This window comes from Panthera tigris, chromosome B3, assembly GCF_018350195.1.
Source record: "Panthera tigris isolate Pti1 chromosome B3, P.tigris_Pti1_mat1.1, whole genome shotgun sequence".
In the NCBI taxonomy this organism is placed as follows: Eukaryota; Metazoa; Chordata; class Mammalia; order Carnivora; family Felidae; genus Panthera; species Panthera tigris.
The window spans coordinates 87,650,586-87,664,712 of record NC_056665.1 but is presented as its reverse complement, the minus strand read 5'-3'; the positions used below and the strand labels follow the sequence as shown (position 1 = coordinate 87,664,712).

The 14,127-nt window shown below is 34.7% G+C and overlaps 1 protein-coding gene across 5 annotated transcripts in view; it reads left to right on the top strand.

The window, feature by feature from the left end:
* Positions 1-14,127, top strand: part of SEC23A (SEC23 homolog A, COPII coat complex component) — a 77,203-nt gene that overhangs the window by 16,291 nt on the left and 46,785 nt on the right. For all 5 annotated transcript variants that reach the window (XM_042989599.1, XM_042989602.1, XM_042989598.1 and 2 more), the window contains 8 exons: positions 2,036-2,277; positions 4,080-4,137; positions 4,342-4,428; positions 5,322-5,558; positions 9,398-9,477; positions 10,225-10,369; positions 12,185-12,343; positions 13,488-13,603. In XM_042989599.1, the coding sequence (XP_042845533.1) occupies positions 2,057-2,277; positions 4,080-4,137; positions 4,342-4,428; positions 5,322-5,558; positions 9,398-9,477; positions 10,225-10,369; positions 12,185-12,343; positions 13,488-13,603 (1,103 nt within the window). In that variant the 5' untranslated portion in view covers positions 2,036-2,056. The remainder of the gene's footprint in view (positions 1-2,035; positions 2,278-4,079; positions 4,138-4,341; positions 4,429-5,321; positions 5,559-9,397; positions 9,478-10,224; positions 10,370-12,184; positions 12,344-13,487; positions 13,604-14,127) is intronic.

Here is a 14,127-nt window from a genome sequence, read left to right as displayed (position 1 = left end):
TTGGTTAAGCACCCGGCTCTTGATTTCAGCTCAGGTCATGATCTCACGGTTTGTGAGATTGAGCCCCATGTGGGGCTCTGCACTGATAACTTGGAGCCTGCTTAGGATTCTCTCTCCCTCTCTCTCATTCTCTCTCTCTCTCTCTCTCTCTGTCTCTCTGTGCCCCCTTACCCCCTCCCTGCTTGTACTCTCATGTTGTCTCTTTCAAAATAAATCAATGAATGTGAGAAAAATTAAAAAATAAACAAGTAAAACTGAGATTGGCATGTAACACACCTCTGATTATCCCAGATCTTTGTTTTATCATTATTTTTCAACACCCACATTTTCTTGAAAACTCACAGTCTGTCTCTCCAAACTGCCTTCTATATTTAGTTTAAAGATAATCTTTTCTAAACAAATTTAGTTACCTTAGGATTCCTCTTTATCCTTATCAGCCTTTGAAAACTCTGTCTGCTTTTGATTAGTGTAAAATTCTCTAGTTGTGTCTGAGATTCTGATAGGAAATAGTGGTTAATTTTTCTTTTTTTTTTTAAACTGAGGTATGTTTAATATATAACATTCTTATTTCTTTCAAAGAAAAGAAAATTCTTAGCTGCTAAGGTAGTCATATTTGTTGAGCTTCACTTTTTGGAATTTTTATTATCAAATCTTTGAAAAATTTTCTAAAATTAAAATTATTGTATTCAGTATGTTTTTTTCAAATACCTTTTCTTCCCTCAGTTACATTTTAGAATCAGTTCCTCATCCTATTGTTCTTTGCAACTTCACCTTCCATGTTGGCTCTTTTGGCATCCTACCTTCGTAATTCTTCAGTTCTTGATGTCCTTCATCTCTCCTACAAATCTTTTGGCCAGCCACCTAATACTTGAAACTCTCTGTCCTCTCAGAACTTTGTATTTTACAATTTCCTTCCATCACTGATCACTGCCGAAGTTTGAGATTGTGAGATAGAACTGTTGCCTAGGCAGGAAAGCTGGCATTCTAGACAGGTAGTAAGAGAGTAACAAGATGGAGATGTCTCTTGATACTGGGCCCAAACCAGAGTGGCATCCTCTTCCCCCTGCTAATAAATGTAAATGATTATATTGAAATTGTATACCTCAAATTAGAGTTTAAAATGCTCTCCCACTTTCCAAAATAATAAAAAAAAATGCCCTCCTAAATTGGAATATTAAAAATATTCTGGGTGAGGGGCACCTGGGTGGCTCAAGTTGGTTGGGTGTCTGATCGGTTCAGGTCATGATCTCATGGTTCATGAGTTTGAGCCCCACATGGGGCTCTCTGCCGTTAGCATGGAGCCCGATTTAGATCTCTGTCCCCCTGTCTCTCTGCACCTCCTCCACTCATGTGCTCTTTCTGTCAAAAATAAACATTTAAAAAAATATTCTGGCTTAATTTTCTGCAAAAGAAGTTAAATGGCATATAAATCATAGGGAACACCACTTATGAAGCATTTTATTTATTGTGCCACAAATACCCTATATTTGCACAATGAAAAAATTACCTGTCTAAAACAGCAGTACCTAGTTTTAGAAAAATCTTTTTGTTATGCACTGTTAAGCATTCACTTCTAGCAAGTTTAGTAGAAACTTGTCATTTTCTACATACAAAACCATATGAACTTTAGAATTTAATGGTTTCAGTAATCTGTTCATTAGAATAATATAACTTACAAGGCTGATATGGAAAACATGGGATCTAAATTTTCCCCCATTTTTACCTTTGTTTCTTATACACACTTAAATAAATAGGACACATATTTCATTATTATTATTATTTTTTGCTCTAGCTTTTTCAAGAATGAATAAATAAGGATAAAATACCTCTTGCTGGGCTTAATGAGCATTGGGTTCTGGAGGGTGATTTATTTTTTTTGTTATAAGTGAGGTTATTGTTGCTTGCTAATTTTTTTCTGAGATGAATACCTTTATTTCATTTTGATTTCTCGTGGATTAATATTGCTGAACATGGGAAAAACATTTATTTTAGATTTCCTTACGAGGATTTTTAAACATCTTAAATTTTGTCACAGAAATAAGAATCAGGCTCTACAATGACAACCTATTTGGAATTCATCCAACAAAATGAAGAACGAGATGGAGTCCGATTTAGCTGGAATGTTTGGCCATCAAGTCGACTAGAAGCTACAAGAATGGTTGTTCCCGTAGCAGCCTTATTTACACCACTGAAGGAGAGACCTGATTTACCACCTATTCAGTATGAACCTGTTCTGTGTAGCAGGACCACTTGCCGTGCAGTTTTGAATCCTTTATGGTAATTAAAATATATTGAAACAATTAATGTGGCAATATGATTTATTTTTATTATTATTATTATTTTTTAAAGTTTATTTTTGACAGAGAGAGAGAGAGAGAGACAGAGCATGAGTGGGGGAGGGGCAGAGAGAGGGAGGCACAGATTCTGAAGCAGGCTCCAGGCTCTGAGCTGTCAGCACAGAGCCCGATGCGGAGCTCGAACTCACGGACCGCGAGATCATGACCTGAGCCGAAGTCGGGCGCTCAACTGACTGAGCCACCCAGGCGCCCCTGTGGCTATATGATTTAAAAATGTAGTTTCTTGTTCATTTATATAAAAATGTCTTTTTTATTTATAGTTATTTTTTCGAATTAGGATAGTCAAATCCAAACAGCTGTAAAATTGAAGGATATTCTAGTTCTAGTGAGTTGATTACAGACCAAATGTAAAATTGTCACTATATGAACTGTTAGATCCAATCACTAGTATATCTAGATGCTGTGTGTCATTAGACCCATCTTGTGTCATTAGAAAAGTCATAATTGATTGGTATGGTGTTTGAATTAAAAATGTTACAATTTCCTATAGCATAAACCAGAATATCAAGAATCTTCCTTTATTCCTCTTTCCATTCTGTCTCCCCACCCAGTCCATTAGCAACTCAGATTGATTCTGCCTCCAGAACATTACTGATTCTGTCTCCTGTATTCAGTTGCTGCTAGTACGCTCTACTTTAAGATACACCATCTTTTTACTGGACAATTTCATTACCCACCTAACTGGCCCCCTTGTTTCCATTCTTGTCTTTCAGTAGTTTATTCTCTATCCAGATGCTAGAATGTTACAAATGGATATCAGATTATTAAAATCCTTTAGTTTTGTTTTATTATACTTGGAATGAGAAATCCAAACTGCTAGTTAAGACTTACAAAACCCTATGTGTTATATCATCCATTTCCCTTATTGCTATCTACCTTATACCTTACCCTCTTTCTGATCCTTGAACATACCAAATTTATTCCTATCTTGGAATTTGTGTAATAGCTGTATATTCTGCTGGATTACTCTGCCCCTAGATTTTCCTGTGACCTGTTCTGTTCATTTAGATCAAATTTCAATTGTTTATTTCAGAAGGTCTTCTTTTAAAGTAGCCATCCCAGGGGACCATGGTGTCTCAGTCTGTCAAGTGTCTGACTCTTGATTTCATCTCAGGTCATGATCTCATGGTTCCTAGGTTTGATCCCCACCCCACCCCATTGGGCTCTGCGCTGACAGTACAGAGCCTGCTTGGGATTCTCTCTCTCCCTCTCTCTCTGCCCCTCCCTTTTCTCTCTTTCAAAATAAATAAATGAACTTTAAAAAATAAATAATGTAGTCCTCCCAAACACTTTCACATCCTTCTTTGTTATCTTTAGTCTCTTATTGTCACTGTCTGAAAGTATCATTTGTATTTATACATCTACTTTCTTTTTGTATGTCTTTCTGTTCCAGAATAAGCTCCATGATAGCAGGGACCTTTGATCTCTTGTTTACTGCTGTATCACCAGCACCTAGGGTAATGGCTGGTACATATTAAGCATTGAATAAATACATTTTTGAATTAAATGAATGTTTTCTAGATCTGAGTGTAGAAATCACTGAATCATTTGAAAAAATTTTTACTGATATTTGCTATATATTAAAAGTGATAATATGTTCATTTGAACATTTGTATATACAGTTAAAAATATGAGTTCTTTTAGAAGTTAATTTTATTAAAATTAGGATCATTGTACAATGGAACTGAAACATGAGCTCTATTGTATCTTTTCTTAAAACAGTCAAGTGGATTACCGAGCAAAACTCTGGGCTTGCAACTTTTGTTACCAAAGGAATCAGGTAAGAAAACCCCCAATGCAGATGTTAATGCTGTAGTACTGGTCTTAATATGTAGAAAAATGCATATTTTAAAAAAAGATGAAGTAATTTTTCATATGATGAAAAATAGTTTTTAGTAGTTAAGTGATCAGAAAATTATTTGCAGTTTAAAATTTCATTCTGGCAAATAATTCATTCAAAATGTTCATTGTTTTCTCTCTGTAGTTTCCACCTACTTACGCTGGTATATCTGAATTGAATCAACCTGCGGAGCTCTTACCTCAGTTTTCTAGCATTGAATATGTAGTTCTGGTAAGAACATAAATCCTTAAGAAAGTCTTAAATATTCAGCGATTTACTTTATACCAATAGAATTGTTAAATTGAGATGACTTAAAGGGCATTGTTCTCGATTCCCACATTGAATTGATGGAGCATTTCAGAGATAAGAACTGTCCTATTCATTTTGAACAAGGTAATTTCCCTGTTGTAGTTATTTAATGGGTGGCTAGGATATTGGGTGGTGTGGTGTGATTTGCTATACTGAGTAGATCAATAAACAGTACACTCTCAATGTTGCTGTGTGGTTGGAAGGTCAGTTCACAAATAGTTAAGTTACTATGATGCTAGAACCTGATGATATATCCCCAAGTCTAACTGTTAAAGTTACTTTTGCATTGGTCCTTGTTAAGAAAAATCATTTTTCTTCCCTTTCTGAACAGCTTTACGTAGTTGTTTACATATTTAAGTTGTAAAGTAACGATATCCTCTGTGATTCTAGTAGAGAAAGCAGAGTATGGTTCATGTGCGCCAGGAAGTAGCAGCCTAACTAGTTCCCAGTTCTCTTATGGTCTAATTCAGGTTGAGATCTTTATTGTTTTCTTTTTAAGCTTTATAACTACTGTTTCCTTATTTTAGGAGAAATAAATACTTGTTATAAGAAATGAAGCCTTATGTAGTTAAACAGATCAAAGATGAAAGTCTCCTTTATGTAATTATAAATAATGTTTTTAAACTTAATTTTTCCTTTGATATGTCTCATATATCTCTCCATGCATAGATAACTTATCTCATTTCTGAAATGATTTTATTAAGATTTCATTGTATGAATGTATTTTAAATTATTTAGTCCTCTACTAATTATCCTTGTATATTGTGCTGACTGTTAATACATTATTTCCTAATTATTACAACATTTTTTAAAAGCGTGGTCCTCAGATGCCTTTGATATTCCTCTATGTGGTTGATACTTGCATGGAAGATGAAGATTTACAAGCCCTGAAAGAATCTATGCAGATGTCATTGAGTCTTTTACCACCTACAGCTTTGGTTGGACTTATTACTTTTGGGAGAATGGTACAGGTTCATGAACTTGGATGTGAGGGCATTTCAAAAAGCTACGTGTTCAGAGGAACAAAAGATTTGTCTGCCAAACAACTGCAGGTAAACAACAAGAATGGTAGTTTCAGCCTTATCTGTGGGCATCACTCCATAAATGTCTATAAATGCCTTCTGGATTTAAGTTTCTAGAAAATATTTTTACTGTGAATGACTAATATAACTGTATTATGACAAAGGCTTTATTTAATGTTGACATCAGTTTTCTTTCATTTGCCCTTGAATTGTTGTTATACAGATGGAAGACCCCTCACTTTTTCTTTTTTTAGTTTTTTTTTTCAGTTTATTTATTTTTGAGAGAGACAGTTTGTGCACGCATGTGAGCAGGGGAGGGGCAGAGAGAGAGGGAGACACAGAATCCAAAGCAGGCTCCAGGCTCTGAGCTGGCAGCACAAAGCCCATCGTGGGGCTCGAACTCATGAGCGGTGAGATTGTGACCTGAGCTGAAGTCAGACGCTTAACTAACAGAGCCACCCAAGTGCCCCAAAGACCCCTCACTTTTAATGGTGAGACTGAAGGTGTTTTGCTAGAGATTTGAAGGGCTAATGGGAGAGTCATGCTGAAGACTGAGGGAAAGCAACCACAGAATATTAGCTTTTGTTTTTTGACATCTCATTTAGGACCTGAACACTCTTACTATGTTTGGCAGGGGGAGGTATTTTAAGTCTTGAGAGTTGTATGTATGTATGAACCAAGAGTACATATTTTTTCATACACTGGACAACATTTTTATTTTTGGAGCAAATTGAAGCTTTATCTTCCAAGGCGGAGAGGTTATGTGTGACTTACTAGGATCATCTAGGGATATTTTTCAATAATATATATATATATATTTTTTGCCCAGAGATTTTGCTAGACCATGAGAAAGTAAGTGAACATGTGCTTGTTTTGGGAGGCTGTTGAGAGGGTAGGATTGTTCATGTAAGGCATTTGAAAAACTTTATAAATGATTCTGATACAATGTTGATAAGAACAGTTACCCTGGAAGATGGTAGGTAAGTCTTGCATAAAGTAGACAGCTAGGAAGTCAGACTTTGGAGCATCCAGGTATCCCAAATGAAAAGGAAAAGAAGATTTTGAGAACAATATTAAATGATTCTAATTTGAAGCCTAGCAGACTGGGGTAGTAGTGCTGCAGTTAACTGAGATAGAAAGTAGTGGAGGAATTTGCAAGTTTGGATGGGGAGGATGATGAACAGTGAATAATATCACGAATAAGGTTTGAGAAGGTGAAGAAAATTAGAGTTTGCGCTCTTTCCAGAGGTTTGTTGAAGGTAAGGAAGACAATAGTGTGGGAATTTGAGAGAACCGAGTTAACAGGTTTAGGTTAGGAAGGGAACTTGAATGTGTTTATACATAGAAGGGGAAGAGAGACTAAAGAGGGTGAATTGAAAGCAAGAGTGAGCTGAGCTTTCAGAGGACATGATAGGGATGCCTTCAGGAAGAGAGGAAGCAGAGTACCTTGGAGAGGTACTCATCAGTTTCCATGAGACAGGACAGAAAGTGGGCAAGTTTAATCTTTCTGTGTCTTAGTTTTTTTCATCTGTGGAAGAGTTAAAAATAGTGTCTACCTTATACAGTGGTCATGAAAATTGAATGGATTGTGCCTGTAACTGTTTCCTATTGTTATTTTGAAGCTGCAAACTTATTTAAAGTTCTGTAGTGTTACTTCTGATTGTAGAGTACATTTTACTTGAGTTACATTTGAAACACATAAGATACCTGCTTTTTTATTGCAGGCAATAAATGCCTACAGACTAAATTTTTCCCTCCATTGAAATGTTTTTATTATTTTTTTTTTTGCCATCTTTATTCAAATATTTCACGGCAGTTATGTTAACAATTACAGTAAAGGTTCAAAATTCCAGAATCCAAAAACTAATGTAAAATGAAGTCAAATGCAAAATGTCAATTTAATACAATCCTGAATTAAACTATAAACTCAAAATAGACTGTAGTTGATGAAGTCTATTTAACCTACAAAGTTGATTAGGAGGTCTCCCAAAGTCTAAATAACTGAATGTACAAAATACTAAAGATGCAGGTATAAGCCCAAATTCAAGCTTACAATTTGATTACAAGTAATTATTATAATAACAATGGCATTCAGCTATGGAACCTGACACTGAAGATACCTACTGAATAGCACCATAGCTGAACCAGCTTAATCAAAAAATGGGAAGATACTCTCACCCCACTCCCTAAAAATAAAATCTAGGAAACCTACAAATACATTGGCATATGAGAGAAATCAAGTCATGAAAGGACATTAAACAAAACTAAATCACAGGTGAGATTCAAGCTGAAAAACACAACTCTACAGCCATTAGTTTCAACCCTAGTGCAGTTCCATCATCTTCAGAAAGTTCCCATGGTCCCCATAACTGAGCATTAACTATTGTTGGGCTGTGCTGTGATGAAGTGTTTTTGTTTTCCTTCTGTATCCATTTGGTTGAAAAGAGCCTGGTCTTTACTCCCCAAATAGTCCTGAATTCAAATCTGAAACTCTTCTAGTTGTGTAATATTGGGTTGATCTCTGCTTGTTTTCTTATCCTCTGTGGAAAAGGGTAAATAATTCTTACTTTACCAGGTTACTATTCATGCTAAGGGAAATAATGTAAGAACAGTCAGTATAGTGTTAACTCTTACAGGGCTTTGTGGCAAACCCTGGCTTAATATCTTGCTGTGCAACTTACTAGTTGTGTAACCTTTAGCAGGTTAAAAACCTTTCTGAGTGTCAGTTTTCATTTATAAAGCAGGGATTAAAAAGTATTCTTCATTATTATTCTGTGAAGAAATAGTATATGTGAAGAGTTTAGCACAGAGTCTAGCACGTAGTAAGTTCTTAGGAAAAAGTTGCTCTTCCTGCTAGGAGTGTAGGAAATATAGGATTAGTTCAATAATTTTTTCTTTGCAAATCTTTAGACTTTCTGATTTTCTGTTGTATACTTTTACTCTGTTACTTCATGACCAAGATTCAAGAAAACTTCAGTAAAATAACATTATTTTCATGTGTCTAGAGAGGAATTTTGTACACTTAAAAATCAAAACAAAACTGGTTAGGAATTAAGTCAGAAAATTAAGTATAGACATACATATGTATGTCTTATAACCCCTTTTATACGATTCCATGTACCTCTCCTTTATAACATTTAATACAATTGTAATTTTATACTTTTTTAGCTAATGATTTTATTAACTGCTGTCTGTTTCACCAGATCTTAATTTCATAAGGTCAGGGGCTATATATATATTTTTTACCATTAGATGCCTGGCACATAGCAGGTACTTGAAATATAGTTGCTCAAAGGGATGGATGAATACAAGTTAAGAAATGTAGACATTCATGTGGGGCGCCTCGGTGGCTTAGTCCGTTAAGCCTCCGGCTCTTGATTTTAGTTCAGGTCATGATCTTACATTCATGAGACTGAGCCCCATGAGATGAGCCCCGTGTCGGGCTCTTTGCTGACAGCACGGAGGCTGCTTGGGATTCTTTCTCCCTCTCTCTCTGCCCCTCCCCTGTTGGCACTCGTGTGTGCTCTCTCGCTCTAAATAAATAAGATAAAACTTAAAAGAAGTACAGATATTGATGTTACATAGTAACTTTTTGACTCTTAATTAGAAATAAACTATTTCTGAGCTAGTATCCCTGTTTGCTCATATAGCACCTTATACTTTGTTCTCTTATGCTTGTTATTTCCTTGCATTGTTCTTGTTTACCTGAGGGTCTCCCTAACTAGACCTTTTGCATTCTAAGGAAAGAGACTTTATGTTCTTTATTTTTGTGTTCCTAATACCTAGCACAGCATTTTGCATATGGTAAGTAGTTGATACATCTTTGTAGGAGTACTTAAATGGATATCACAAAAATAATCTCTTTACAGGAAATGCTGGGACTCTCTAAAGTACCCGTTACTCAAGCTACACGTGGTCCTCAGGTACAACAGCCACCTCCTTCCAATAGGTAATTATTAAATATGGCAGAGAGAATTTTACAATTTGTGCAGCTCTTTTAAGCATCCTGTACCCTTAACAGGAACATAGACATTCAGTAATAGTATATTGTTATATTTTTAGGAATGTAAATACACAGCATTAGTACGTCTTCTAAAAAGTTGAGGCAGAATCATGCCACTGAAATGGTTGGTTTCTTATTATTACAGTGTTAAGGACTTTTTTAGTTTTGATATATTCCTAATCTCCTGTTTTTAAGTTCATAAACTAGTTGAAGGCAGCCAGACAAAAGTAGGGCCTAAAAAACTTTTCATTTAGCCTTAGAGGTAGTTTCCCCCTCCCCAAACTTACTAATCAGAAGTAGTATTACTAAAATTGAGTTGACATATCTTCTCATAATTATTTCAGTAGCCCTAAGGCTGACTGACTGGTAAATGAAAGACGTAGTCCTGATATAATACTTGGTGTGAGTGTTTCACTTACAGTGGTTGTACTAAAACTTTGGTTGTGGACCAGTAGATAGCATCACCTGGGAACTTGTTTGAGATGCACATTCTCAGACCTGCAGAAACAAGACCCTGGAATCTGTTAAAATGAGTCCTCCCACCAATTCTTATGCACACAAAAGTTAGAGAACCATGGGTCTACCATGTATTCAAATTACTTTTTTCTATTTCTAAAAAAGGAAACAGTTTGTTTCTTACAGTCTTACCCATAAACATTTATAAATGACTTTTGATTTAATTTTGTTTTGCAGATTCTTGCAGCCAGTACAGAAAATAGACATGAATCTCACAGATCTTCTGGGAGAACTGCAGCGAGACCCTTGGCCTGTACCACAGGGGAAGAGACCTTTGCGTTCCTCTGGGGTGGCACTTTCCATAGCTGTAGGACTACTTGAGGTAGTGACAATAGCTTTGTTTTGGAATGTAAACATGTATGTTTGTGTATCAGTGATATCTACAAGGCAACGTTGAGTGAAAAAATTAGGTCATTAAGACAGCAAATACTTAAAATTTGATCTGTGGTATATTTTTTTGTGTATAGAGATGCTTCTGGAAGGGTGTTTGTTCATCCAAATGTTAACAGTGGTAGAATAAGGGGAATTTTGCTTTTAAGTAGAATTTGAAAATTTTACACTACACATGCCTTAGCTTTATAATTAGAAAAGAGACTTTTAAAAAAAAGCTTTTTAAAAAATGAGATGCTATCAAATTTACAGAAAAGTTGTAAAGAACATTTTTCCCTCTGAACTATTTAAGTTGCTGACATGATGTTCCTAACCACTTGAATACTTTAGTTGTTTCCTATGAATCAGGATATTTTTGTATATAACTACAATATAATTATTAAAATCATAATATTAACACTGATACATTACTATCACCTAGCTTTCAGATCTCATTCAAGTTTTATAGATTATTTCAATAATTTCTTTTACTAAAAAGAATCTTATTAAAAATTTATTTTACTAAAAATACATTCAGAGACATGTATTTAGTGGTATGTCTATTTAGTCTCCTACAGTGTGGAACAGTCCCTCAACTTTTCTTTGACTTTCATGACTTTAACGCTTTAGAAGATTCAGGCCAGTTATTTTATAGACTCTCAAGTTACTTTTGTTTTGATATGTCCTCACAATTAGATTCAGGTCTTATAGCAGCAGGACTATCATAGAAATAATGCTGTGTTCTCATTGAGAGTCTTTGAAACCAAGCAAATATCCCATTCTGCATAAAACTTTCAGTTTCTATATTTATTTATTAGTATCATTATGGAGTTTACATCTCCTTCTTTCTGTGTATAATTACTTTGTTCCACAGTTAATGGTATTTATATAATTATATTAGAAATACTTTGCAATATCCGTAAGCAGTTGTTGGACAAAAATACAGAGCACGTTTTTCAAGTTACATTATAGCTTCAGAAAAGAATGTAAATGATACAGCTTTTGCAATCCTGTTTTTGAGTCCTCAAAATTTCTAGTCTACTGATAGCACTCTTATTTTTCATTTATGTAGTTACTTATTTTAAAAATTCTACCATTTTTCTCATTTCACTTTGGAAGAAGGAAAGGTAGATTGGAATACTCAGTCCATCATCTTAAACTAGAAAGATAAGCCATGCATATGTTTTAAACACAAAAAAGAAAAATAAAACTACAGCAGCAAAACAGGAAGATGTCCCTTTTCTTACTCCTTCTCTACTCCTCCCAGTCTAGGACTGGTTAAGCAGGAGCAGCATCCTTATTTATAGGGATCAGGCTTATAGATTATTTAAAACAAATTTTTTTAACATTTATTCATTTTTGAGAGACAGAGCATGAGCATGGGAGGGGCAGAGGAAGGGAGACACAGAATCCGAAGCAGGCTCCAGGCTCTGAGCTGTCAGTACAGAGCCTGACGTGGGGTTCAAACCCATGAACTGTATGTACATCATGACCTGAGTCGAAGTCAGATGCTTAACCAATTGAGCCACCCAGGCACCCCATATGATTATTTTAAAGCTAGGAAGGCACTATCATTTAAGATAAGATTTCAAAAGAAAGGTATTCAAACAAATACCATGTGTTTAAATTTCATTTTAAACATTTGATTATTCTTGGATAATTTATGCTTTCTTGTTTTCTAGAAAGAATATATCAGAATTCACTTTTAGAAATATATATCCTTGTATCTTCCTTTAAACTCTTTTGACAACTTACTTTTTTCTGATAGTGTACTTTTCCCAACACTGGTGCTCGTATCATGATGTTCATTGGCGGTCCAGCCACTCAGGGGCCTGGAATGGTGGTTGGAGATGAATTGAAGACACCTATAAGATCATGGCATGACATTGAAAAAGACAATGCCAAATATGTTAAAAAGGGAACAAAGGTAATTTGGTTAAGTTTTTTGTTTTAATAGAAAAATTTCATTTGATGGAAGAGGAAGAATAAGCATACTTTATAATAAGAAATCTGATATTGTGAAGTCTGATGCTGTAACTACTGTTCAGAATTGGAGAAATAGTCTCTTTTTTTTTTGATAGTTTAAGTTACAATTTTTCTGGTTGTAAATATTTAAAGACTTAATAGTAGCACCAGAAGGTAGCTCTTTTTTTTTTTTTTTTTTTTTTGTGGTTGTATTTTTTTTTTTCCCAGTGTCTCTTTAAAGATTACTCCTGAGAGAAACCCTGTGTGCCTTTTTTGATATTCATGTTAAAGAATATCTTTCCTGCTTCAGGAAAAATTTCTTGAATTTTCCAGTTTTTCATTTGTAAGAGGCTTCCTCTAGATATGTATTTTGTTCATAGGGTGAATAGTCCATCATTGACTTATGAGTTGTTTTATGTTCATGTAACTTTAATTTTATTTGAGTTTGTGCTAGTACATTTTCACTTTTGACTATTGACTCCCTGGAATTGGTTCTGCTGTTAGTGTTCCTTTTTAAAAAAAAAATTCTCTGGAGTTTACAATTTTAGTTTAGTTGTACTATATTAACACTTCTTTTTGGTAGTCATAATATTTTTAAAAGTGTAAATAATAACATAATTTTTGTCACTATTACTGGATTTTTTTCCTGCCACCAGATTTCCCTTTTGAGGTTGGAAGTTTTCTTAGAGCTTCAAAAAATGTTTTGTATTTGTTTATCTTACAGCTTTTGTTAGTGTTTTTCTGTATTTTGGTGTTTTTGTTATCTGGGTGTGGACTCAGCCAAGAAAAAGAGTTCTGTGTTCCTCTTCTACTATGTTTATGTATGAAGAGCAAGATATTTCTTATACCTTTTCTCCAAGTTTAGCTTAATTTAGGAGTTTATTAGAATGCCTTAAAAATGTGAAAGTGTCAGACTTCTAGAAGTTATTGTATCACTTTATGAGGAGTTTTCTATTATAGAAAATTAGAACATATCACACTTAAATTATTATGGGTTATAGTTTTAGTATTTTTTTAGGCCATTTTGATATCTTTATGGGAAAAATGATTTATAGGATGGTTGAGTTTATACATTGATTTGATTTGATTTAAAAAATCTTTTGTAGCATTTTGAAGCATTGGCTAATCGAGCTGCTACGACTGGTCATGTTATTGATATATATGCCTGTGCGTTAGATCAGACAGGTCTCCTGGAGATGAAATGCTGTCCCAACCTTACTGGGTATGTATTTAAATTTTTGTAGTTTTTAGGATTATAGGCTAATAATTAGTTTACAAAATATAGACCAATAATGACAGTTTAGGAAAAACAGCCATCATTCTACCACTCCAGGACAACTCCTAACAGTTTTTGATATTGCTTTCAGTAAAGCTCACTTTACATTTTTTTCTAAAATTCAGTTTTATAACTGTTCTGTTTGAACAGAACACAAGTTCTGTTTGAAAAGTTCATCTTGATGTCCTGCAGTCATTGTTTTATTATTGTAGAGCTTTTTGAGCTATAATTCACACACCATAAAATTTACCCATTTAAAGCATACAATTGAATGTGGGGTTTTTTTTGATCTGTTCACAGGTTGAGGAACCATCACCAAATTTAGTTTTAGAACATTTACATTACCCCAAGAAGTAACTGTACCCATTAGCAGTCAATGCCCTTTGCGGTTTCCTTCTTCTTCTCTCTCAGCCTAGACCCCTAATCTACTTTCTGTCTATAGATTTACCTTCTCTGGATCTTAGGGTAAA